General features: G+C 40.9%; 1 protein-coding gene across 2 annotated transcripts in view; it reads left to right on the forward strand.

The window, feature by feature from the left end:
• ARFGEF3 (ARFGEF family member 3) overlaps positions 1-24,456 on the forward strand; it is a 191,558-nt gene that overhangs the window by 70,408 nt on the left and 96,694 nt on the right. The window contains exons 5-8 of one of the 2 annotated variants that reach the window (XM_033867776.2): positions 3,163-3,231; positions 15,469-15,591; positions 18,869-18,911; positions 21,048-21,126. In XM_033867776.2, coding sequence (XP_033723667.1) covers positions 3,163-3,231; positions 15,469-15,591; positions 18,869-18,911; positions 21,048-21,126 — 314 coding nt within the window. The remainder of the gene's footprint in view (positions 1-3,162; positions 3,232-15,468; positions 15,592-18,868; positions 18,912-21,047; positions 21,127-24,456) is intronic. The other variant, XM_073789656.1, reaches the window with a different exon arrangement.

Here is a 24,456-nt window from a genome sequence, read left to right on the forward strand (position 1 = left end):
TCTAATCTGTTTTATCCAGTGTTTCTATACACATTTTTAATTGCAGGGTTGTTTCTTGTATATAGTAGCTATTCAGTTATTGTTTTTTCATAATTGCGATTTTTATTAGCCTCTGTAACGATCGTGCCCTTTTTGTGGATGGTTTTGCAGCTACTTTCCCCATCCTCTTGGCTTATTTATGGAGGCAGCACCAACCATCTAGATTGCAAGACACTGCCTGTCACTCAAGTTCTTGCTGTTCAGTGATAATGTAGTCAGTATGCTTTAATGACCCTGTGAGGGATGTATTTTTAATGGAATTGTCCTCAATATTTAGGTGCTCCTGTTTTCCTTGAGGCCAATGTGCTCAGAATACCAGTCTAAAATTCTTACTCTTTCATTATGCAGTGGAAGTCAGACACTTGAAATTAATTTGCCGTCACCCTAAATTTCCTACACCCGGTCTGTGTTTGAATCCAGTGAATTAGTGCTTGCCAGGCTTTGGGCACCGTTTTTCCATGTATCATTTGCAATAAGTCACTTCTGTCTGCGGCACCATCCTTGCTAGAAACTGGGGGCCCTTTATATGTCTTGGGAGTCACAGGGGGGCCATGGGCACCGTCAGCTCTGGAGTTAAAACCTGCTCTGCTTCCAGAAAAACAAGTTGTGTGAGCTTAAGGAGACGGCTTCATTATTATGCTTCACTTTCGCTATTCTTTCTTGGTTTTAGTTTTTGCATAGAGCTCAGTGAGTCTTTGGATATTAGTGGCCAGATGTTAGGTGTGGAGAGCCTGTTTTTCGATGATCTTTGAACAGGATCAGCATCAGTTGGGTGCAGGGATCTTCAGCTTCCTTCAGACCGTTGCTATGAGGCCTCCCTCTACACTTGGCTGGCTTCCCAGTGGCAGAGTCCAGCCTCCTCTGTTCCCCTGAGAAGCTTGATTAGCAAATATGCCAGCTCGATGCCCTTCCCGAAGACCTCACCATAGACGCGGCTCCCACTTCCTCCAGCCTCTGTGGCATAAAGCAGCTCTTGTTCACAGAAAACGGGGTTGGCTTTTGAAAACTTCTTTCTTACCCTTGCACACCTCGTATGAATGCACGGAGTGATGGAAGGCAGGAAGTCGATCATTGGTCCTATAAGTAACATTATTAATTAGCCAGTTCAGACAAAAATTTGCCATGATTAGTTTCATATTGTAAGGTCTTGCCAGTTGCCAGCCTTTATCATAATGACTTAAAAAAACAAGGGCCAAGATGGGCCACCTCACCTCCCCAGACCACCACCTACACCAGCCCCTGTCTCATACCCTCCACCCACCTGCCGTGAAACATGACGTAGAAAAAATAAATAAGAAAGAGAAGCTGTGCAAGGTAGCAAGAAATCAAAGTACTAAAGCCTCCTATGAGAAAGCCTGAGGGCCTTTCAGATGCTCAGTGGACGTTATCAGTCTAATGAGAAGATTATAAATAAGTAAATAAACAAAACAGTAATTGAGAGACTGGTGCTTGCTCTGAAGCAAGTGAAACAAGGAGCTGTGAGAGAGGCCATTTCAGAGAGAGTGTTCAGGGAGGGCCACAAGCCTCTCTGAGGGGCGACATTTGAGTTGAGACCACCAAGAAGCCAAGAGATGAGCCACATGAGGAAAAAGCCTAGGAGGATCCCAGGGTAGGAGGGTGTCAGGCAGAGATACCATCAAGTACAGAGGCATTAGAAGACATGGCCTCTCCCCAGGCAAATTAGGACCTGGTGACACTGTTGTCCTCAGCTCTCATCCCTCCTTGCATGCCAGACTCCGACCCCCAAAGATAGTCATCAAACCAAAGAAAGCCTTTTCCCATGAAGCCATGGGGCAGTAGTTCCCACAATCCCCCTCTCTCGGCCAGCGTGGCATTCAGACGATTTTTATCTGGAGTCAGCTCTTGGCTCTCAGGTGCCTTAAGGAACAAAAAATAGTGAATTTATTCTAACCTTGTGACTAAAATTGGCAAGAATCCCTTTTTCCTTCTTTAATTACCTACCTGTTTGCTTTCTCTAAAGGCGTGACTGTTCCTAGGGCTGGCCTGCCTGGTAACTAAGACTGAGCGATTTAGGAGAGGTTCCTTGTTCCATGGGACTGTTATACTTTTTGATGTGTTGAGCAGGTGTATATCCTGTATTAGGTAAATTTGCTAGGCTTCAGCGCTATTTCACGAGTTAGGCAGAACCAGGTGAGAAACATCCTCTGAGGCTGCCACTGACAGGCCGAGCTGCAGGCAGGACGTGGCTGTTGGGTTTGGGGATCAAGGAGCAGACGTCAGCAATTTCATGTCTGGGACCACCGGCGAGATAATTTGCAGCATCAGAAGCCAAATGGACAGGGGAGCATCTAGCCTTTTATCTATAAAATTAGAAGCAATTCTTAAAATGCCCTGGGCTTTTATTGATCTATTCCCTAATAGCTCTACAAGTAGAAAGTGGAATTTTTAGTGGTCTTTAAAGATCTTGTAAATGTCATCGACTCACTGTCTATGTAACTTGGAGAATAAGGGGAACCTGGAACTGATAAATAAGCCCCAGGCAGTGTGCTGGGGGAAATAAAGAAGGAAAGAAGAAAGTGCCCATAAAAGAATGTCTAATCCCATGTGGATCTGGGCAGGCGACAGGAACAGAAAAATACAGTGACACTTGGGTCTAGGAAGATGTAGAGACAGTATTGCGTGGTCAGTCAGGGCATGGAGTCGGGTTACTTGGGTTCAGATCTCAGCTCCACAGCTGGTACCTGTGTGACTTTGGCAGCTTATTTAATCGTTCGGAGGTTCAGTTTCCTTATCAGTAAAATGAGGACAGTAATAATGACGCTTACTAAAAATATCCATCTAGGTAATTCACATACAGGACCTAGCAGTGAGCCTGGCCATTTGGTTTTCTTTATTACTGGACAGACCTGGAGTTGAAGAAAGCCATCTCTGGCCAGGCTTACAATGCTTCTTCCTCTTACAAGTATTAGTCTCTATTTTATTGGGCAATGTATGGTCACTAATTAGAGAGCAGTGGGTGGGATGGAAAGAAACATATGAAAAGCAAAGAGCGAAAGAGTCATAAAAAACAGGACTGCACTAATAACATGTAAAGTGGAAATTTATTTCTAAATTTTTACTTCCTTCTCTCTTCCTTCCTCCTCTGCCTCCTGGCTGTTAAAGGTTTTACTCTGCATAACGTACACCCCAACCTTTGACCTGAATGGGAGCGCAGTGCTGAAGATCGCGGAGGTGAGTATCCGTTTTCCCCAGACGCTCAAGTGCTGCTTGTGTGTGCTGTCTGCTCACAGCTGCTTTACCCCGACCTGGGATAAATGCTGGGGTGGAGCCAAGCCGCAGCAGTGGGGTGAGCCCTTGTCTGATCATTATTGTGGGGAATTTCCGCTATGGAGTTGATCTGTGGGAAGCAGGCTGTGTGGGCCACCATCCTTAGTCGGTGCTCTGCATGCTTTGGTTTGCTTGACTTGAGGCTTTAGCCATGGAAATAACAGTACCGGTTCTCCCGACGCTGCTACACCTAGGTATTGCCCTTACTATTTTTCCTAAGATTGATGGAAGAGAATTTGATTTTTTTTAATGGTTTTTAAGAAACCAAGTGTGAGATTTAGAGGAGATGTTTATTGATTAAATTGCATCCCCGTCTCCTAAACCCTGATGAATGCATTTTGTAACGATCACTGGGAAGCCTTCTCTTTTCCATCTGTATTGCAGCCTAGAGTAATATGTACCTTCAGCACTCCCAGCAGTATGTCCAACAGAAAACTTGCTTTCTTGAATGTCTGGCATATGCCTTTGGCTTTTGGAAACAGCATCATTCCAAAGCTGTACTTTACTATGCTTAGAATGAATTACCTGCCACTTCTTGAAAAGAGTATCTTCAGGATTTGTATGTTTTGACAAGACTACACACGTAGACCTCAAGGAGCCAATGATATATTCAGAATTCTGAAATTATAGAGAAAAAGAAAGCCTAACTATCAACAGTCATGGGTATTTTTTTTTTTTTAACACTAATGATTACCATTTATTGAGTATACCAGGTAGACGCTTAACACTTAGGGCATGTTTTCTTTTTTCCTCTTTTTCTCATCATTATTGAGGTATAGCCAACAAATAAAATGTTCGATGTTTCGATATGCATATACATTGTGAAATAGTCACCACAGTCAAGCTAATTAACATATCCATCATCGTACATAGTTAACATTATCATGAGTAGTATTTATATTGGCTCATACATGTGCTTGTATGGTATTATGTGGCATTGAAGAGTGAAAATTGAGAGAAAATTATTATTGAGCACATAGAACATTTTTATGTGTCAGTCAAGAAAAAAAGACAGCTGACCCCTCACTATGACATAAATCAGTTCTCAAATGAGTATTTATGTAGGTAGAAAGAACACTTTTCTTTACCACATTAGTATGTTTCACTCTATATAAGTAAAGAAATAGAATAGCTATCAGTATTTTTAGTTGAATTTTAAGAGATACTTGTGAGTGATCTTGTCATTTGTAGGTTTGCTATTTTTTTTTTTCTCGGTACGCGGGCCTCTCACCGTTGTGGCTCCTCCCGCTGTGGAGCACAGGCTCCAGACGCGCGGGCCCAGCCGCTCCGCGGCACGTGGGATCCTCCCGGACCGGGGCACGTACCCACGTCCCCTGCATCGGCAGGCGGACTCTCAACCACTGTGCCACCAGGGAAGCCCCTGCTTTTTTTTTTATTAACTGTGGTAAGAACACAACATGAGATCTTAACAAATTTTTTTTTTTTTTTTTTTTTTGCGGTACGCGGGCCTCTCAACTGTTGTGGTCTCTCCCCTTGTGGAGCACAGGCTCCAGACGCGCAGGCTCAGTGGCCCTGGCTCACGGGCTCAGCCGCTCCGCGCCACGTGGGATCTTCCTGGACCGGGGCACGAACCCACGTCCCCTGCATTGGCAGGCGGACTCTCAACCACTGCGCCACCACGGAAGCCCCTTAACAAACTTTTTAACTATACAATTCAGTAGTGTTAACCGTAGTGCAGTGTTGTATAGCAGGTCTCCAGAACTTATTCATCTTGCATAACTGAAACTTTATACCCATTAAATATTAACTCTCCATTTCCCTCCTCCTCCCCACACCGTGCAACCACCATTCTACTCTCTGTTTCTATGAGTTTGACTATTTTAGATATCTCATGCCGGTTTGCTTTCAAAGTGACAAATGTAGTTTTGAGCAGAGCAAGAAACAGGATTGGCATGTAACAGGCTTGTTATTTCTTTGCCATGTGAAGGGACAAGAAAGGAAATGCAGCGTGTCACTGCCCAGCCACTGCCTAGCTCGACCCCTGCCCAGGACGGGTATGGGGAAGGGGATGGGTTGTTGTAGGACTCTCAGGACTGGGGAGGCCACCAGGGATTCCCAAGCTCCCTTTGAGAGGGTGAGGTCTTCATCATCCTCACAGGGATGAGTTTTTGAATGAGAATCTGAAAGATTCGAGATGTAATTCCCGAGCAGCAGATACACACTGCCGTGGGCCACCCAAGTCAAGGGTGATTTCAGAGGGGGTCTGGAAGCCAGAGTAGAGACTTGGCAGACCTGTCTAGATAGGATGAAACATCAAAACACAGTGGTCTCTACCAGAACCTATAAAGGGAAAAAAGCTTTAATTTATTTTTTAAATCTCAGCCCAAGAGTGATATAAAGATAAAGGCGTTTGAGCTTGGTGGTGGCAGCGTGGGCTCTCGAGTTGCACTGGTTGGGTGTAAGTCCTGGCTTTACCACCTCCCAGCAGTGTTGCCTTAGATACCTCCCTGGGCTTGTGTTTGTTCTCTGTGTAAAAGCAATGCGAACAGCGCCAACCTCGCTATCTCGTAGTATGGTTGTGCTGATTAGACAAGAAAGATAGAATCCATGTAAAAAGCTTTCAGTGCAGGCAGCCGCATTGTAAATGCTGGGTCAAGGTTGGCTACTGCTCTCCTGGAGCAGCAGATGGATGACGACGTCCAGGCTTCCACTAAATAATGTTGACACAGCCAGGACCCTGAAGGGATGGGTCATCAACTGGGCTTAGGTTCCTGAGACAACAGTAGCAAGCTTACTTCCCCTTCTTGCCCCTTCTGCAGCCTCCTGAGATCCCCTAGTTGGAAGAGTTCCCAGCAGAATGTCAGCATGAAGGTCATAAAGCAGGGGTCAGACCATCATGGAAAAATGCGTTACTTCCAGTGCTAGCTTTGACTTATTGTTCAGGATGGAGGCTTCGGACTGCATTCCTCTGAAGGAAGGACTTGGCAGAGATCTTAGAAATAAACTTTTCATCCTGTATTTGATAGCGGGGACCTTCCCTTGACAGTGTGCAGGCTCCCAGAAGATGTTTTTAGGTCCCACCTCTCCTATAGATCCACGAGAAGGTCCTACCACCTCCCTGTCCGTGGTGGAACTTAACAGTTGAGGCTGCAGGTTCCCCCAGCCCTCACTTAGGTGCCCCACTCTTTTCTGGTGACTGGAAACATCAGCAGATTCTCCAGCATAGCAGGGGGATGGAGACTGCTTTGTAAGGACCACAATGGTCACCCCTTCAAAGTGCTTTTGATAAATGGCAGTGTGCAGAATCACTCCTCTCTGCTAGCCTGGACCTGGCGTGGACACCAGGTTGAAGGGAGTAAGAATCCAACTCTTGCAGCTGGCCAGTCCAGGGGTAAGGACATCTGCACGCCAGGCTGCTGAGAGAAGCAGAGGACGAGCATGCAGATGCCAGCACCAGGGGCTCACTCTATCCAGTGGCACCGATCAGAAAGCCAGTGAGAAAAACACCCTGGAAAGCGCTCTCCTGCTGAGAATAGTGGATCTTTTATCCATCAGGCTTGGCTGCAACTCACAGTACTTCCACCAGGCATTAGCTAGAGCTCTGGGCTCTCTGTGGCTATTCCCTCTCAGAGGTGATCATTCTGAGGAGGTTTGAGAACATAACATCACTCTTGGTGGCAAGAGATAAGTACATATTACATGGCTAAACAAATGTTACATGGCTACCTTTAGTACATATTTAGCTCTCTGCCAGGCACCGTTCTCAGAACTTTCCCTGTATTAGATCATATAATCTGCACAACAGTGCTGTTGTACTAGCCACACAGCTAGGAAGTGATAGAACCAGGAAGCAAGACTGGTCGGTATGACTGAGCTTTTGGTCTTTATACCCTGTAACACGTGCTGTCATAGTTTGGTTTGGAAGGGACACTCACAGGGGCCCTTACACTTGCCCCGTGGAAATCAGTGGTAGTTCTCAAAGGGGCTACCCTTCCCCTCATCCAGACCATTCCCAGGCGTGAGCACCCTGCAGACACAGTGTTGAAGTTAAACTAATCTTGCCTTTTATCTTTAAAATAGATCCTTTTTCTTAAGAGAATAGTATGCCTCAGTTCACCACCAACAATGATTAAAGATCAGAACTAGAGACAGGCTTATACAAGTTTGCATAGGTTCCTGTATAAGGCTGACTATTTTCAGTAGTTACTTGATTAAACTTTGACCTCTCTTTACCCTCCTGAAACGAACTCTCTTACGTATGGGATACTTACAGTTGCAAAGCATCAGAGGCCCTACTTTTATGTTGAGGGTTCTCTTCAAAGGCTGCATATTCGAATCACCTGGGAAGTATTAGCAAAAATAAGATGCCTAGAGTTGCCCTAGAAATTCTGAGTTTTTTGGTCTTGGAGGGACCTGGGCAAACAAATTTTGTAAAGGCCTCCGGTTGATTCTACTGCAGAAGTCAAGTTGAAAATCACTGCTCTGATGGTTACTGTTCTCTCCAACAAGCTGTGTTGTAAAACCATATTGAAAGGAGCTGTGATGCTCTAAAGCCTCAAGTGTGGTCCACCCGGCAGATGCATGGCAGCATCTGGGAGCTTGTTAGAAATGCAGGTCCTCGGTCCCCAACCCAGGCCTCTGAATAAGAATCTGCCTTGTAATAAGATACCCCGTGGGATGCATAAACGTATTAAAGTTTGAGAAGTGCTGCCACAAGTGAATATTGGTATAATCTCATTAAAATGAGATCTAAGGATAGTGTTCTGCTGGGTTTATAGACCTAAATCCCAGGCAAGGTCTGCCATGCCTCTTTGCCATGGCTAATCGAGCCCCCTCCACGAAGTAGGGACGCCCACACAGCAGCAGAATCCTCTCAATGGTGGCCCCTAATAAGTACAAGATTTTGACTCTTCTAATTTCCCTTGTCTTTCATCATCTTCTCCTGCCAAATCATCTCCACGTTTTCTCCTTCCCATTTGTCATTGCTTGATATATATCAAACATATTTCTTAAAACGCTTTAACGGTTTAAACTGCCACAGAGCTATCCCACTGTTCCTTCTGAGTATGTGTTTCCGCCAATAAGGCCCTGTCAACCTTTAAAACCATACCTCCTCCCCGAATCCATATTTACGTAATCTGGCATAAGACGAGCATGGAGTAGATCTATTTATATGAAAAGCATAAGAACAATTTATAAATATAAGCTTATGGATCAGTAGTTACAGCTGTTAGATTACTAAGTGCATTATGTATGCATAACTTAAGAAAGGATAGTAGACTTATTGGAAATCATTGTTTACTTCAGATACACATGATAGGTATAAGTATTTTTCTTACATTGCCTACATTTTATATTTCCTCAAATTTGCAAAATAGCTTAGAACCTTTTGGTTTTTCACCATAGAAGTTGCTTAAGAAATACTTTTTCATCTACAGGAAGCATTAACTACAAAAGAGAGTTATACTGCCACAAAAATAATGGTATTCTGTAGACATAGTGAAACCCAAGGATTTTGCAGGTTTTTGCATGTTCTCAAGTGCTTTCCACCTGCTAATTTAGCCTTTGAAAAATCTGCATCTCTATTTTTAAAGCAGGACATTTCAGCCTAAAACTACCACTTAGCTCCTGGAAGCTTTCTTGGTTGTAGCTGAATTTCTCATAAAAATAAGTCTTTGACTTCAAGAAAAAAAAATCTTTTCTCCTATTGTCACTTTTGATATAGCTGGAAACAATTTATAAAAAGACCTGAAAGTAAATCATGTAAAACCCCTGTGGAAATGTTGGGAGAAAATCCACACACTCTCTTCTTTCTTACTCTGTCTGCATTGACTGTTACTCAAGAATAGTGTTTACCCTGGAACCTGTTGATCAGGAAATGGGATGTGTGCTTAAGTATGAAAAATGAGTCTGTTTTCCCAAGGTACTGCTGAAACTATAAAAGGATCATTAAGTGCTGAAAATGTAAATAAGAGGGCAGCCTTCATTTGTGTGTCTAACTTTAACTTACTTTATTAAACTGCAATAATGACAGTTTTTCAGAATAGGGTCTTCTATGATGCAGGAGGAATAAATATCAACCGAATTTAGAATTGGACAGTTATGAAATATCCAACATGTGTTTTCTGTTTAATTTCATGAATTATCATTACTAAAACTCTGTATGGATACAAAATTCTCTTCATTGGTTGAAAGCTGGACGCTTAGTATTTCTCCTACTATTAGGCCCAAATGAGCAGATGTGTTGAGTGTTCCGAGGATAGTTACCTTAACGTAGGAAAAAGCTGTCGAAGTAAAAATCGCCAAGGCCTTGGGAAGAGGTAGTGCAAAACCAGAAGCGCTGTGAAGCTGATTTGAAGATGGTTAATGATACTGTTTCATTGGTAAGATTTGGAGCATATTCTCATGCCTGCTGAAGGCTGCTCTGTGGGATTTTTCTAAGTGAGAAAGCCTTGTTTGTAAAGTGTATTTGCTGGTTTGATCTTAGTCATGGGAAACTTCCAGTCTTTGACCCTGTGGCATGTTATCAAGTTCAAGCAGAGTGTCTCTCAAAGACCTTTTTTTTTTTCTTTAAGATTTTTACTTTCAGGAACCTCCCTTTTTTACTCCATCCATCCTCCATCCCTCAATTCCAAAACAGTGGTTAATAATGGTAGCTACTGATGGTTGAGTTCCTAGGGTATGTCAATAAGTATTGTATTTTCCACACATTCTCTTTTAATCTTTACCATAACCAAGCTATATAAAGAATCCCAGAGAAAGGGAGGTTAATTTGCTTGCCCAGTGATTTTAGGCCAGGAAAGCCCAAAGGTGGATGCGAGGGAGGGGTCTCCAGGCTGGAGTCTGATTGCACCCACTCCACTTTCCACATGCTTCCTTTGTAAGTAAGCTCCCCCCACTGCTATCTAGACTTATTTTATACTGATTTGTTTATAAATAAAAAACAATATTGAAGAAATATTTTTTTTAGATATTCAAATCTAGGCTTTTTATATTTCAAATATGTGCTGTTAACCACTATGCTATACTATTGCTTCCTGGCTACCCTCAGTCTTAGAAAATGTTAGTGAAATCTTGCCATATTAATATAGCAACTGACTGAAATTCTTTGGATTCTCATCCACTTTGGACCTTTACCAAGGCATTTCGTTAGAGAATGGCTGTATGGTGGCTTTACATGTAAAGCAGAAGTGTTGATGCATTTTACTTTTTCTGTGACCGTAGATTCAAGTGACCATCGGGCATATGCCACTTTCTTGGGTGTCTTTACATATTGATACTCAGTTTGTCTTTTCTGAACATTACGTTATCCTCAGAGGATATGGAGTTTAGCAATAGTTCCACTTGTTATGCCAGGGAACTTAAAAAACACTGAAGCTCAAGACCTGCTGCCAAAGATTCTGATGTCACGGTTCTAGTTGTCACTAAAGTATTACTTTAATTGGGCTGACTTCTCTTTAAATATTCAGTGATCCTTTTTTTTTTTTTTTTTTACTCTAATGTGGAAGCGTTATTTCTGAGCCATACCTCAAATAAAATATTTTACAATTAAGGAGCAGATAGTCTTCAGATATAACCTGGAAAAAGAGTACACAGATGACTTACTTGGTCCATTTATCCTGGAAGCATCTTATTTGTCTTGTTCTCTTTAAGACTGGGAGGGGTAGCCCCACCTCCTGGCAAGAAATCCAACCAAGGAAGCTGCCCCATTAAACCAGCTGAGGCTACTGGATTGAGGAAACCCCATTCTAAGGAGCTTCTCCACTTTTCCTTCCAGAAACTCTTTCTTTCCTTCCTCGTGGGCCAGCCTCTTTGCTGACTCTGGTTTGACTCCTCTAAGGTGTCTGTTCTTCGGCTACTTCCTGCCAGATAGGCTTTGAGCGAACTAGTCCTTTGCAAGACATTCTCCACTTTCCTTTAACCTCTGGCTCTTGAAGAACTTAGTTGGAGTTAGAAGACACACTGAGCAATGCAGAGATCCCCTCTACTTCATTTTGGGTTGGTTCACTGGACAGAGGCTAGAGTTTGGTAGAGCCTGTGTAGACAAAGCAGAAGGCTCTGCCTGAGAAGGTGCAGGCATTGAGGGGTTGAGGGGTCTTAAGCCATTTGAATATGCCAGCTGAAGCCAGGAAGAACATGGAGGAGGAAGAAGGAAGTCCCAGTGAGTTTTCCGTAAATGCCTGGGCACTTTAAGAATTTCCTTGTAAGTTGAGATCCAAAAGGAAAACCAGCAAATTTCCCTACCCCAGCATGGGATCAGGTTTACTTACACAGGTATTTCTTAGGAATAATAAAGCAACTTCAGTTCATTATGTATGTGTGTATGTATGTGTGTGTGCCTGTGTGTCTGCATCAACAGGACCCGTTTGATGAGGTGCCTCCTGTCACATACCGTTACTGCTGCTTACCTGGGAACGGCAGGGCCACTGAGCTGTCGTCACGATATAACAGAGTTCAGACTTACAGTGGTCATCAAAATTTCCTTTGGTTCTAATGTGATCAGCAAGCATTCATATAAGAGACATTTCTGCTTTCTTGTAGCTTACTTAATCTCTGATCCTTTCTATTTTTTATCACCATAAATTGTCATCTCCGTAAAAATTTTCCAGTTGGAAACATACTAGCTCTTCTCTTTATAGAACTCGTTAGTCAGTACCATGCACTGTTTTACCAAAGCTATGCCACTAACCCCATTCGGATAGGGAAGAGAAGGTAAATGCACAGCTCAGCAAAGCGAAGCTCATGCGTTCTTTGTAAAGCTAAGCAAACTTCTGCTGTGGCAGCTTCTTTAAAACTTATTATCACTTTGGTTAATGTATATCGAATATCTGCTACATTCCACTATGCTGCTTCATATTTAATAATAGTGATTACACCGTGGTTGTAACCTAGTACTGTTATTTATCAGTCTGCTGACTCGGTGATACAAAACTTGCTTATGTATGGCTTGCAAACTTGTGTTTTCTTGTTCTTGTTCCTTCCCGCTTTCGGGGTCTGTTTTGCTTCATTAATGATGTATGTTTTTGCCCTCAGTTGTGTCTAGCATGCCGTAAAGCTAGATGTCCACAAATGCATGAAATGATCAAAATGTCCCTTACGAAACTCCTCACTGCCCTGTGTCTTCGTGCATTCCCTGGCGATCAGGGGCCTGTGGCTTTTCACAAGGTATTTGACTTGCCCTTTGAGCCTCTGGCAGAGGTGCAGGACTGAGGCTTTTTAAGTGTCAGTTCTGCACCACGAAAGCAAAGGGCATGGGGAGACAGAACTGATACAGGATATATGAAAGGAAGAAACTGATAAGCTCCTTTTCCAGAAACTCAGCCTGACTTTGGACATGGTGTTCTCTGAGCTTCTCTGATTCAATGTGCTCATCTTAGCACTGCCCTGAGGTATAGGAAGAAAAACATTCACAAAGTGAAAAATCACTGGTCTTGAATTACAATGGTCAGGTTTTTAAAGGGAAACGTAGTTCTGCAAACCTTTCGGATTTACCAATTTATTATTAATATAGCAAGTTAAAGGAACTTTTCTTTAGAAGATGTCAGGATAACTGATAAAGCATTTCTTTCTGAGTACCTAAAGAGAGTGATATTATCAGATACATGATCTTTTTTTTTTTCTGTTTTTGCGGTACGTGGGCCTCTCACTGTTGTGGCCTCTCCCGTTGCGGAGCACAGGCTCCGGACGCGCAGGCTCAGCAGCCATGGCTCACGGGCCCAGCCGCTCCGTGGCATGTGGGATCTTCCCGGACCGGGGCACAAACCCGCGTCCCCTGCATCGGCAGGTGGACTCTCAACCACTGCGCCACCAGGGAAGCCCCATGATCATTTTTATATTTAAAAGGATACCCTTTTACCCTTTTGTTATATTCCATATTTATACTCCCAACTTTAGTAGAATGAGATCCTTAGGTTAATTTTTTTTTAAGCAGACTAAACATGCCTATCTTTTCCCTTAATAAAACGCCTCTTGCAATAAGTTATTTCCAGTGTTGTACGTGTAGTAATAGCACCTAAACCTTAAAAATGGTGATAACATTAAAACTCAAAGAAATGCATTTGTTACTTGTGAAGTTCATCTCTTTACAGCACTGTTTGTGTTGCTTCAAATCCAGTTCTTCATGTGTGCTTTCTTTCTTGGGTCTAAAGGGACTGATAGAGTTTTTTAAGCAGGATATAGATGGCTGTCAGTATTCAGGAAAATCATGTTTATGTTAAGTGTATAGTTCAGCTCTCCAGATAGCTACTCTCATCTTTAGTGCGTCTAAGGCTTAAAATTTCCCCTTAAATTTATAATGTCAGAGCTTAGAGATTTAAAGATCAACAGTTATAAAGATTTCTTGGGAGAGTATAAGATTTAAAGAAAACTGTTAAATCCTAAGGTATAAATAGTACGAGTGTGCCTGATTACACTGTGGAGAATTTGATTTCATCAAAGTGAAATACCTCACTCAGATGTATTTTCACAGTTTTTAAACTATTTCATCACATGCAAAAGTAAAAGCCTTTCAAGATTAAAACATGTTTTTTTCTAAATATGTATAAATTGTACCTTCAGGTACATTATAATCCATGATTGTTTAAGAAAATGAATTTAAAACTGATATACCCTAAATGGTAGTTTGAAAAACAAATATTTTGGAACTTGCTCTTATTTTTTAACTTAAAATGAATTAATCTAAGCCAACTTCCAAATACACTGTTGAGTTTTCAATGCTCGTTTGGAATATTAAGCATTCAATAGGAGATAAATTAAACTGTTAGAAAATATTTACTTTTACCTAGTTAATTTTACCAGGAAGGTTATTATAATGAGGCCCGGCAGAAAGGTCTAGCTTAAGCAGTAGCAGCAACAAAGGTTAACATTTAGTTTCTCTCTTGTTTCAGTTATCAATCATCAAATTAAATTTGCCATTTGGGTGAGAACCCTGTATTTTCCTTGTAGATAGTCTTGGAGTTACTCCTAGAAGAATAATTTAGGTACATTAAATCCCCCTTTTTTTCTTTTTGTGGGACTAAATATGCTTGGAAAATGGAAAGGATAACATACCTTATGCAGAGGAAAAAGTGGGCAAATTTAAAGCATGCATTTATTGTCAATGCCCATTCCTATAGCTTCCAAAGGAATTAGAGGCAATAAAATCTGAAAAGTCATGCCATTTAGCATCAACATCATCATCAAATGAGAGATTTTTTTTTTTTTTTTTCCAAATTGGGACTTCTCCATGCAGCAGCCATCAGGGAGTCTTCTCATGTTCAGCTAGACATTCAGACTCACAAGACCCAACTAGACCACAACTGGCATTATGTTCACTTAGCAGGATATGGGACAGGAAACAGAAGTAGGTTAACGGCAGGCATATATCTTTCACAGGAGTCCTTGCTGCAGTCCAGAGGCTAGTTGCTGGCTCTCAAATGTCAGCTTAGGAGCAAAAAGATGAGAGCCACCTTTGTGGGTACAGAGTCACCTTGGCTAGCATCCCCAGGTTTCAACTATGTAGGAACCAATCATCTGTAACAACTGCATGAGCTCAGCTGGCAGAGGTCCCAGAGGGTGTGATCAATGACAGCAGTCACCCAGGGAAACTTCTCACCAGGTTTTTATAGTTCGTTCACAGTTCTCCGAATTCAGATGCAGCTTAGTAATCGGGGGACATTTTTACCCTAAGCCATGCTGCCTAGTAACACAGCTAACTGTCCCACTTTTATCAGGTTTCCAAAAGAACACAGCTGGAGACTTAATCCAAGGTCAAACTTGTTTATAGAGGAGAAAGGGTTTCATTAACCCTTTCCCCGCACTTCATAACTCAGGAGTTAAATTCTGTTCCTGTTTTGTCATGGAGAGAACTTTTCCTGATTAATTTCTAGCCACCTGAGTTTGTTCTAGGTAGAATTATTTGGCATATCTAAAAATCACTAATTTGCATTCTTCTGTGATGCTCAGAATAATAAGCTTCTAAGAGTGATAATCTTTAGGGAAAGATTACTTTTCCTGTATGATTAAAAACAAATTCCCAGGGATTTAAAATACATATTTAGTAGTACTCATTGACAACTAGTCTTAAATCAGGCTGACTTTCTATTTAAGAGATTTAACATCCTCTCCAATTAATTCCAAAGCATGTTGGTAATGAACTGATATCTACAGATCGTGTATGTTGCTGTCTTATTTCTTTACCAGGTGTGCATTGAAACATACATATGTAGCTGTCACCAGCGTAGTATAAACACTGCTGTGCGGGCAACTCTCAGTCAAATGCTGAGTGACTTGACTTTACAGTTACGACAAAGGCAGGAGAATACGGTGAGCCTCTCGGTACCCACATGTTCATCCCGGTCTTGCCAGTGTCTCTGTGTAACCGCATGCTAAGTGTCCCACATCCTATATGCTTTCCCCTCCCCCTGCCAGGGCTGCTTCCTACTGAAACATTAGGAAGGGCTGGCTTGGTTCAGAAGAATATTTATTTATATAAATTAAACTCTTTAAATGTGTCTTTGCCTGTTTCACTCCAAAGCTTGGAGAGTTATTTTTCCTTATGGTTTCGGTCATGTTTTTAGTCATTAATTTAAAATTCACTTTTCTTTTAAAATCATGTTTTAAACATCTCTGATTGAACAATTTTATTAAAAATATTTTGATGTATTAACAAACAGAAGTAAATTCAGAATTAAGAAAAATTTCTAGCAGTTAATTAATTACATGCTTTGAGGCTTGGTGTATATGTTTCTGTTTATGAAATAAAAGGCTGGGGCAGGAGGTTTCCTTCACCTGCTGGTACCATCAGGGAAGAAGCTGGATTTGTCTTCTCTCTGTCATCAAAGCCCACTCGAGCTTTTTGCTCTAAACTTCAGCAGTTTGTCTAAAATGAGCATTCCCGGGAAAAATGTAAATGTAATCAGCTTCTTGTATATGTTATCTCCTGGGAATGTTAATTGAGGAGATGATTCCTCTTCAAAATTGGTGTTTTAAAAAAAATGCCTCTAATAATTCAGATTAAACTTCTTTTAAAATCTGCAAGATGTATTCCGAAATGAACACTTTATGAGTTATTTTTTAGAATAGGAAATCTCAATGGCAATCCAGAATATCTCAGAAATTAATTTTACAGAAATGAAGAGTTCATTTCTAATTTTTAACTTCAATTATTTTCTGATTTTTAGAAAATCATGGCGTTCAGTGAAACCTTAGAGATTATCTGGTCAAATTCTTCTATTCCTCAGAAAAACAGCTGGGGAAGATGAAGCCCAGAGAGATGAAACTGAAATCTAAAATTAATGAGCATATCAGTGAAAGAGCCAGAACAAAAGCCCTAGTCTCCTTACTGACTCCCAGTCCAGGTTATTAATATGCAGTCTGGCAGCCAGTGTATTTTTGTTTTTTGTTTAAATCCACTAATCTGAAAAAACAAATACTGATTTTCTTTTCTGTTTGCTATATCTAAAGCCCAAGTTTTTATTAAAAATGGTTTAAACTTGAGATATTTTTATTATATTAGCTTACTCTGTTAAAAACTATTTCATTTATACTAAGGTTTTGCATATGACGGTATAGATATATTAGTTTAAAAGAAATTCAAATCTATAAGCAGAAAGCATTAAGAGGAAAAAATTTCTTAATGGAAACAAAGCTAAGATGTTGAGAGTCCTGATACTAGCATATTATCATGTTCCATCCTTGCTAAATGGCAACATGATGGGAAATACTATAACACTAATGCTTTAAGATGAAGCATTTAAATGAAACTTTGTAGTTTCAAAGAGATTTCAATTATGATAGTTTATTTCGTTATATTTTTAAATTTTTAAGTAGGAGAATTTGGGGTTTTAAGTAAAACGACTCAGCTTTTTAGCTTATCTTGCTCTTCTGTAACAATGGTGACAGGTATGGTTGTAGAGGTCTGGATAAAACTAGAGGGTTGTCTGCCTCTGTCCTGGGTACTGTGTGGCTAATCAACCTTCTGGTCCCCCTCATCACTGACCATCTGGACTCACCCCATCCGGAGGCAAGATCCCAAACGAGATAGAAAATGAGTGTTTCCTGTTAATTTCCTTTCTATTACTCATTAGATCCCTGGAGATGTTATTGTGTCCCAGAAATACATGATTCTCAGGATGCTAATATTTGAAGCACTTAGGATGTTTAGTAGAGGGAGACATAACTTTTGCCACCTAAGAATGGTTATTTTAAAAAAAGCTATTAAAGGGGAGTGGTCCCTAGGGATGGTGAGGCTCACTCTAAGTAGGCTGCATGTTCTCCCATGGGACACTTAGCATTACTTGTAGAAGATGTGTATAGTGCTTAGCGTGACCCATCCCTGGAAAGACATCATGGGCCATCTCAGAATTAGAAAGACTTAAATACAGTGGAAAGAAAATAAATCTAGAATGCCAAAAGCTTAGCATGAAATGTATCTTCAACTTAATGTCTAGCCCCTCCCAACCCCTGCTCCCAGGGCAGATTACTCAGTTTGATTTTGTAGCCTCAGAAACCCTGAGTTATTACCGAGCTTTATTTTTGAATTATTTCGATGACAAAAGCCATTGTTAAATTGTTGTTACACATTTTAAAAAGAAAAAAATGCCACATGTAAATATTTGGGGGTAGGTGGTAGTGGTTTTCCTATCCATAAAAATGATTCAGATGGATTTCCTCCAGAAAATGTTGTTCTGAACTTAATATTTATCCATGTGCTGAGCTGTAGGCTCTAACATAGCATTTCCCAAAACACTGTAGAAGTTGCTGAGCTTGCAAATTTATGAACAGAGAAGAGTAGAAATACATGCCCGTAACAAGTTTAAAAATGATCAGTGCTATGGTATGATTTATATCTGGTAGTTAGTTGGCATGGAAATGCCTTCTGTTTATCTCCCAATGCTAAGAGGTGGGGAGACTGAAGGGTTGCCTTCCTGTTCTCAGCTCAGTAGTCACTGAATTATCCGTATCATGGGAAATAATCTTACTACCAGTAAATGTCTTTTCCTTCCTATTCTCCCTTCCCTCCAGGTTCTGTCTCTACCCTGATAGTTCTAGGCCTACCTAGAGATGGCCTAGAGGGTCGGTCTGGTCAGACAGTCAGAAGTTAATACACTCCCCCATCAATTAGGAATCTGGTGCTTCTGACCCGCAGTCATCTTGGACTTGTATGTTGAAGTCCAGGAACCTGATTCTTCTTACGATTAAGAATCTGGGTTCATTAGGTGCCAGTCAGAGTGCAGTCTGTGACCTTGGGGCAGATTGTTGTGCAAAGAGAATGCACCTGTTTAGGCAGGTATTGCCTCAGGTCATAGCCCTGCAGCATCCTGGAATGATCAAGTGCACGGTGGGCCTTAAACTTCCAGGGGGTTGTGGACTCTTGAATGAGTTATTTTTGGAACTGATAACTCAGTTCAGACATCACAGCCTTTTCATAAGTACCATGAGTAATGAAATGCTATCAAGAGTGGGAGTGTGCGCCTAGGTAAGTTAGCAGAGCCCAGAGCACTCAGATGACACTTTGTTTCCTAGAACTTTCCGTTGTTTAACAGTTGGGATTTTTCTTGCCTGAATCTCCTAATTGTCCTGTGTGTGTCTCCCTTACTAGATAATTGAAAACCCGGATGTACCGCAGGAATTCAGGAGTCAAGGTATTGGATTTGATTTCTGTGCATTCAGTTTAAAAAGCCGGTGTAAAAACACCTACTGTGTGCTTGGGGTGGGGATGTAATGCTGAGTAAAAGCTCTCGGGTTAGTTCCCCATTCTCCTTGGAGGCTCTGCTTAGCTTTAGTCAGCTGTTTCCTTCTGTTCCTACACCCTCTGCCAACCATACTTGTCCCTGCTCCAGCTGTGTCAAGGAAATTAACTCTTCACACACCTTCCTGCTGGAAGCTAGTTTTTGTAGTTACATCACTCTTCATGAAGTCAGGTTCATTATTTCACCTGAAGGGTATTTGTGAAACACCGAGTTTTTGATATGAAAAATGAGTCACCTCACAGGGAAGGACAGACAGCCCAGTTTCAGTAGCAGGTGAAATCAAGGTAAGGAACTTTCATTCTGACCCACAGGACAGGAAAAAATAAAGGTCCGCGTACAACAGACAAGCACTTTGACTTCTTCAAAATGTTTGATGGTATTGTTTTCTGAAACAGATATGAAAAATTCAAATTATCTGATTGAAATACTGAAATATAATTTTTATTTTGAATTTTATTCAGTAATTTTTAAAATGTTGGAAAAAATCTGCTTTTCTTTGATATTTTTGCCAGTCAATAATGGGGAAAGGGAGGGGCGGGGTAGAGAGAAGATGAAAAAGACCAGGGAATGAAACAGAGAGAAAGAAGTAGCTAAACAGCCACAGTTAGAAAAAGAATAAATGAAAGAAAAATGACTGCTTGAAGTCATTTTCTAAAGCATCACATTAGCATGTTGTTTTAGTCACATCCTCCTGCATTCTTGGACTGCAGCATCCTTTCACCTTTTGAAGCTCTCAGTGGTATACTCCAAGATTTTCCACCAGTCTCTTCTTCTTTTGGCTCTTGCAGTTCCCATAATGTCTTCCTTTAACGTAGGATGATTTTATAAACTAAAATAAGAGGTCAAAGTCCTCTTGGTTAAGGATGCATCTTTAAAATCTATATCAGTAAAAAAATTGATGGACTCATTTGAAATTTACCTAAAATTGAGTTTCAAGACTACTTGTGGGTTTTATTTATTTTAAACTATCTTTTATCATTGTACTTTATCATTTCTCAATTTGTTCCTGCATTTAAAATATTAAATTCTGAGGATCAGCCATTTATCATTCCCTTGCCCTCCTCCAATTTTATTTTTATTTTCCTTCTTACACTCTTGCCATTTTTTCTCCATCTTCTCTGACCTCATGGTCATTCATTCATTCATTCATTCTATACATCCATCAAACACTTGGGCACATTTGTATAGCTCTCCACAGGTTTTTATTTTAAAAAAAAAAAGCAAATGCTTCCACTGGTTACTTCACTTGGCCCAACAGAGCTGGGACTTCATTATTATTTATCGCATCTTGCCGAAGGCTAAACTGAAGCTTACCCAAGCTCACAGTCAGCAGACTGTGGACCAGTACTTGAACAGATTCCAAATTTCAGCCTTTTTCCAATACACTTTGGTGCTCCTGTGGGAGTTTTGTTGCTAGATTCTGGACACAAACATGTTTGAAAGGAAATTTTTTTCTGACCGTGGCTGTTGCTCCTTTAACAGTGAAGGCCACGTACCCTGAGGATGCTGGGCAAATAGCTAAAATAGGTGAAGATGGTGACTAACTTATTTTGCCTCCTTTCCCTAGTTTCCTAGTATGAAAAGCCCATCTTTCTTCCATGCCACCATATTTTCTCTCTCTGGGATACAGCTCAAGTCTGCTCAGGAGACCCAGAAATTGAAGAGGTCAGAATAAGGGATACATGTGTAGTCTGCTGGCCTAAATATTGATAAAATTGTTATTGATTGTGTTGTTCCTTAAATTAACCAAATCTTTTTTGTTAAGTGTGAGTGAATTTTATTTTTAATGAATAGTCTATTATTTCCTTCCTGGACTATCTTGAGTGTTTTACTTTGGAAAGGACTGATGGGATAATCAGTCCTTTAATTCTTTTCTGTGACCCTTTTGGTGACCTGAGGAAGGCTCAGCATCTGAAAATCATCTTTCCAGTCCTGAAAGTATCAAAAGCAGAAGATGGGAAGGACTGTTGAGGAAGCCTGTAGTGCCCCCTGCCGATGTCTAATGCCTGTCACCTCCTCTGTTTGAAGGGTCAACCGTAGAGTCCCTCTGTGATGACCTTGTCTCTGTGCTCACTGTTCTGTGTGAGAAGCTCCAAGCTGCCATCAAGTAAGTGCCTTCAACACTGGTGCTCTGATTCATTAACGGACTATTTCTGAAGTACCTTTTGCCTGCAGCATCACTTAAAGTTGCAGAGCATAGGGACAGTGGTTCCCACCACCCCATTGGTATTCACTGAGCAGTTCACTGTCTTTCCTGAGGCATGTGTTCAGTGATCTTGGGCAAGCCCACATGACCAAATACGATTACTGAAGGATGTAATTTTCTGATGAGAAAAAGGGAAAACAATACCTTGCAGAAGAGTTAATCCCTTGAGCATGGAGGTGAGTGGAAAAAATGTTGGCTAAGACCTAGTTGATATGAGGGCTGGTCCTGACCTGGCATGTCCCAGGACTGTGGCTCCAGGTGAGCCTTCTCATCCAGCTATTGCACCTTCCTCCTCTGCTAAATGGCCAGGTTGGGCTGTGTGATCTTTTCTATTTCTTCTAACATCTCCTGAGCCTGTGAACTCACACACCTATCTTTAAAAAGTGCGTTATTCTGATTTTTATATACTTTTCATTTATTTGCATGACAGTTTAATCAGTGATATTAGTTCATTTGTGACGTCCACTGCTCCAACTCTCCATGCAGTAAGTTGATAACTTCTGCATCTGTAGTAAAGACAAATCATAAAAAGGCCAGACTTGCCAAGGTGAGATGAAAGTCTCTACCAGCTACATATTATAATTAATTGCAACATTCTACAACATGGTAGGATTCTGAAGTGCCCTTTGAGTTGGGGAAGACACATAAACTATTGTTTACTGGTAACTAGAGTAATTGATAATTCAGAAAACTTTTGCTTGTAGAATTTTATATATGGTAATGAGCTACGAGAAACAGTCCAGTTGCAGACATGAATGAGCTCTCTCACTTTGCTGGAAACACTGCAGAAATTTGTTGTTGTTGTTTTTGTTTCTTCATAAACTCAGGATTATTTTTAAGCTAGGCTTAAAACTACTCTTAAAAGTTGTTGCCGAATAGTCTCTACTTCAATTTATCTATCATTCCTCCAGGTCACCTGCATATTTTGACCAAATTAAGCTCAATTTATATCAGGCACTTAAAAAATGAAGAGATTTATTTAATATATAGGTAGTACAAACCAAAACGAAATAGCGCTTAACTTCTTCCACACCCCACCCTCAAGTTTCTCCCACCCCAGGACCCTAGGCAGGCTGCAGGTATGGGCATTATTTTTCCCTCGGGGGGAATGTACATGGAATGTACCTGGCTGCTCCCGTGCCCCACTCAGGTCCCATCTTCCTGACCATGGAGAGTTGGAGCAGTAGGGCTGGGATTCAGACGAGCATCCTAACCTGCAGGCTCTAACCCCAGCCACGGTGACCCCATCTGTAGGGACCCCGTGCTACCTGATTTCCTTGGGACAGTCCCAGGCTGTGCCCGTTGTGTGTGATTACAATCACCCTTCTTTACTCTCAACAGTGTCCAGGCTGGGATAGGTTATGTATTCACTCTCCCCATCCGTGCCCGGGGTTTAGATCTCTTCCAGTGCTAACTTCTCACCCACCCTGCCCAGTTCCCGTCCATCTTGGCAGAGCCAGCTGTTAGAGCTGGAATATGTTTCTCATTGGCTTGTTTTCTCCTGAGAGACAATCAGAGTTTAATTACTATTGGCTCAACTGCATTATCTTTGTTGGATTACCTGGGATAAAACCCCCGTTAGGCCCCTTACTAGCTCTTGACTTTGGGCAAAGAGCTCAACCACCCTAAGCTTATTGATCCTATAATTAATTATTATTAGCACGTTATATTATTTTATTATGTTATAATAATATTTATAATAAAATAACAATGTTAATTGTATTTGTAATATAATTTTAATATTGATATGCTTAATGATTATTCAAAATATTTTAAATTTGCATTATAATCATAATATAGTAATATATATAATATTAGTAATGTAAAATATAAAATATGTTAGTAATATAAAATATGTTCGTGGGCTTCCCTGGTGGCGCAGTGGTTGAGAGTCCGCCTGCCGATGCTGGGGACACGGGTTCGTGCCCCGGTCCGGGAGGATCCCACATGCCGCAGAGCGGCTGGGCCCGTGAGCCATGGCTGCTGAGCCTGCGCGTCCGGAGCCTGCGCTCCGCAACGGGAGAGGCCATGACAGTGAGAGGCCCGTGTACAGCTTAAAAAAAAAAAAAAATGTTCGTAATATAAAAAATTAATAATATAAAATATTTTATTATGTTATAATAATATTTATAATAAAATAACATTATAATGTTAATTATATCCGTAATATAATTTTAATATTGATATGCTTAATGATTATTCAAAATATTTTAAATTTGCATTATAATATAGTAATATATATAATATTAGTAATATAAAATATGTAATATTAGTAACATAAAATATGTTAGGGTTTTTGTAAGGATTGAATGAGAAAATTAACCTAAAAGACTGTCAGTGCCCACCAACCCAAGATCACCACGAACATCTGAGGTTAACAGAAGTAGGGTTATTAACTTGCTGCAGTAGAGGAGCCTGTACACTATGCGAACGATAGGACATCCAGTAAAAGGGTGGGTATTAGGAATTGTTATAGGATTTGAACCTGAGTTAGGTAATTTGGTGCGGATTAAAGGAATTGGGGGTTCTGTTCAAGGACTGGCTACTGTCAGAAAGCAAGGGGCAATTCTAGCATTGAGCATCCTAGTTTTCATCTAGCTGACAAAAGGGCCAGATGGGAGCCGGAGTTGTCACTGGAGAAGCAGCAGGAGTCACTTACAGGGGAGGATAATATTCGGTCATTTTTGTAATTGTACAGATTTTTAAAAAAATTTCTGTTCAGATGTGATTGTCGATTGGCTTTCATCTTGTTACATCATCATTGTGGAGAGTCCTCATCTGATGTTAACATTCTGTGCAGTTGTTTCTGTTCCCCAGGGGGACACACAGCTGGCTGGTAGCAATTAATAAGATGGCTGTTGCCAGCTGTCAAGGATTCTTCTTCTTGGCCCACCCCTTCAGGTCTTAGCCTTGTCGGGGAATAAAACAAAGACCAACGAAATTTTGAAAAACTTAAAGGCTATGTTCATTACTGTGCTGACAAGGGAGAACTAATAAATTAAACTCTTTTTTTCTGAGTAGTTTGCTAAGGGAAAAATCTAAAATTTTTAAGTGCTACAAAAGTGCTAATAATAGTTCATGGTAATTATGCCATTAATAATTTTAAAATAGCCATCAGGAGAAGTTAGAACAAGTCTGTAGGTCTATAAATGATACCATTGTTCACTGGCCCAGAAAGAGCCTTTAGCAAAGTCTAGTAAGGACCTGCCTGGCATCTGGGGTTCATTCAGT

The sequence above is a fragment of the Tursiops truncatus genome, chromosome 12, assembly GCF_011762595.2.
Source record: "Tursiops truncatus isolate mTurTru1 chromosome 12, mTurTru1.mat.Y, whole genome shotgun sequence".
Lineage (NCBI taxonomy): Eukaryota > Metazoa > Chordata > Mammalia > Artiodactyla > Delphinidae > Tursiops > Tursiops truncatus.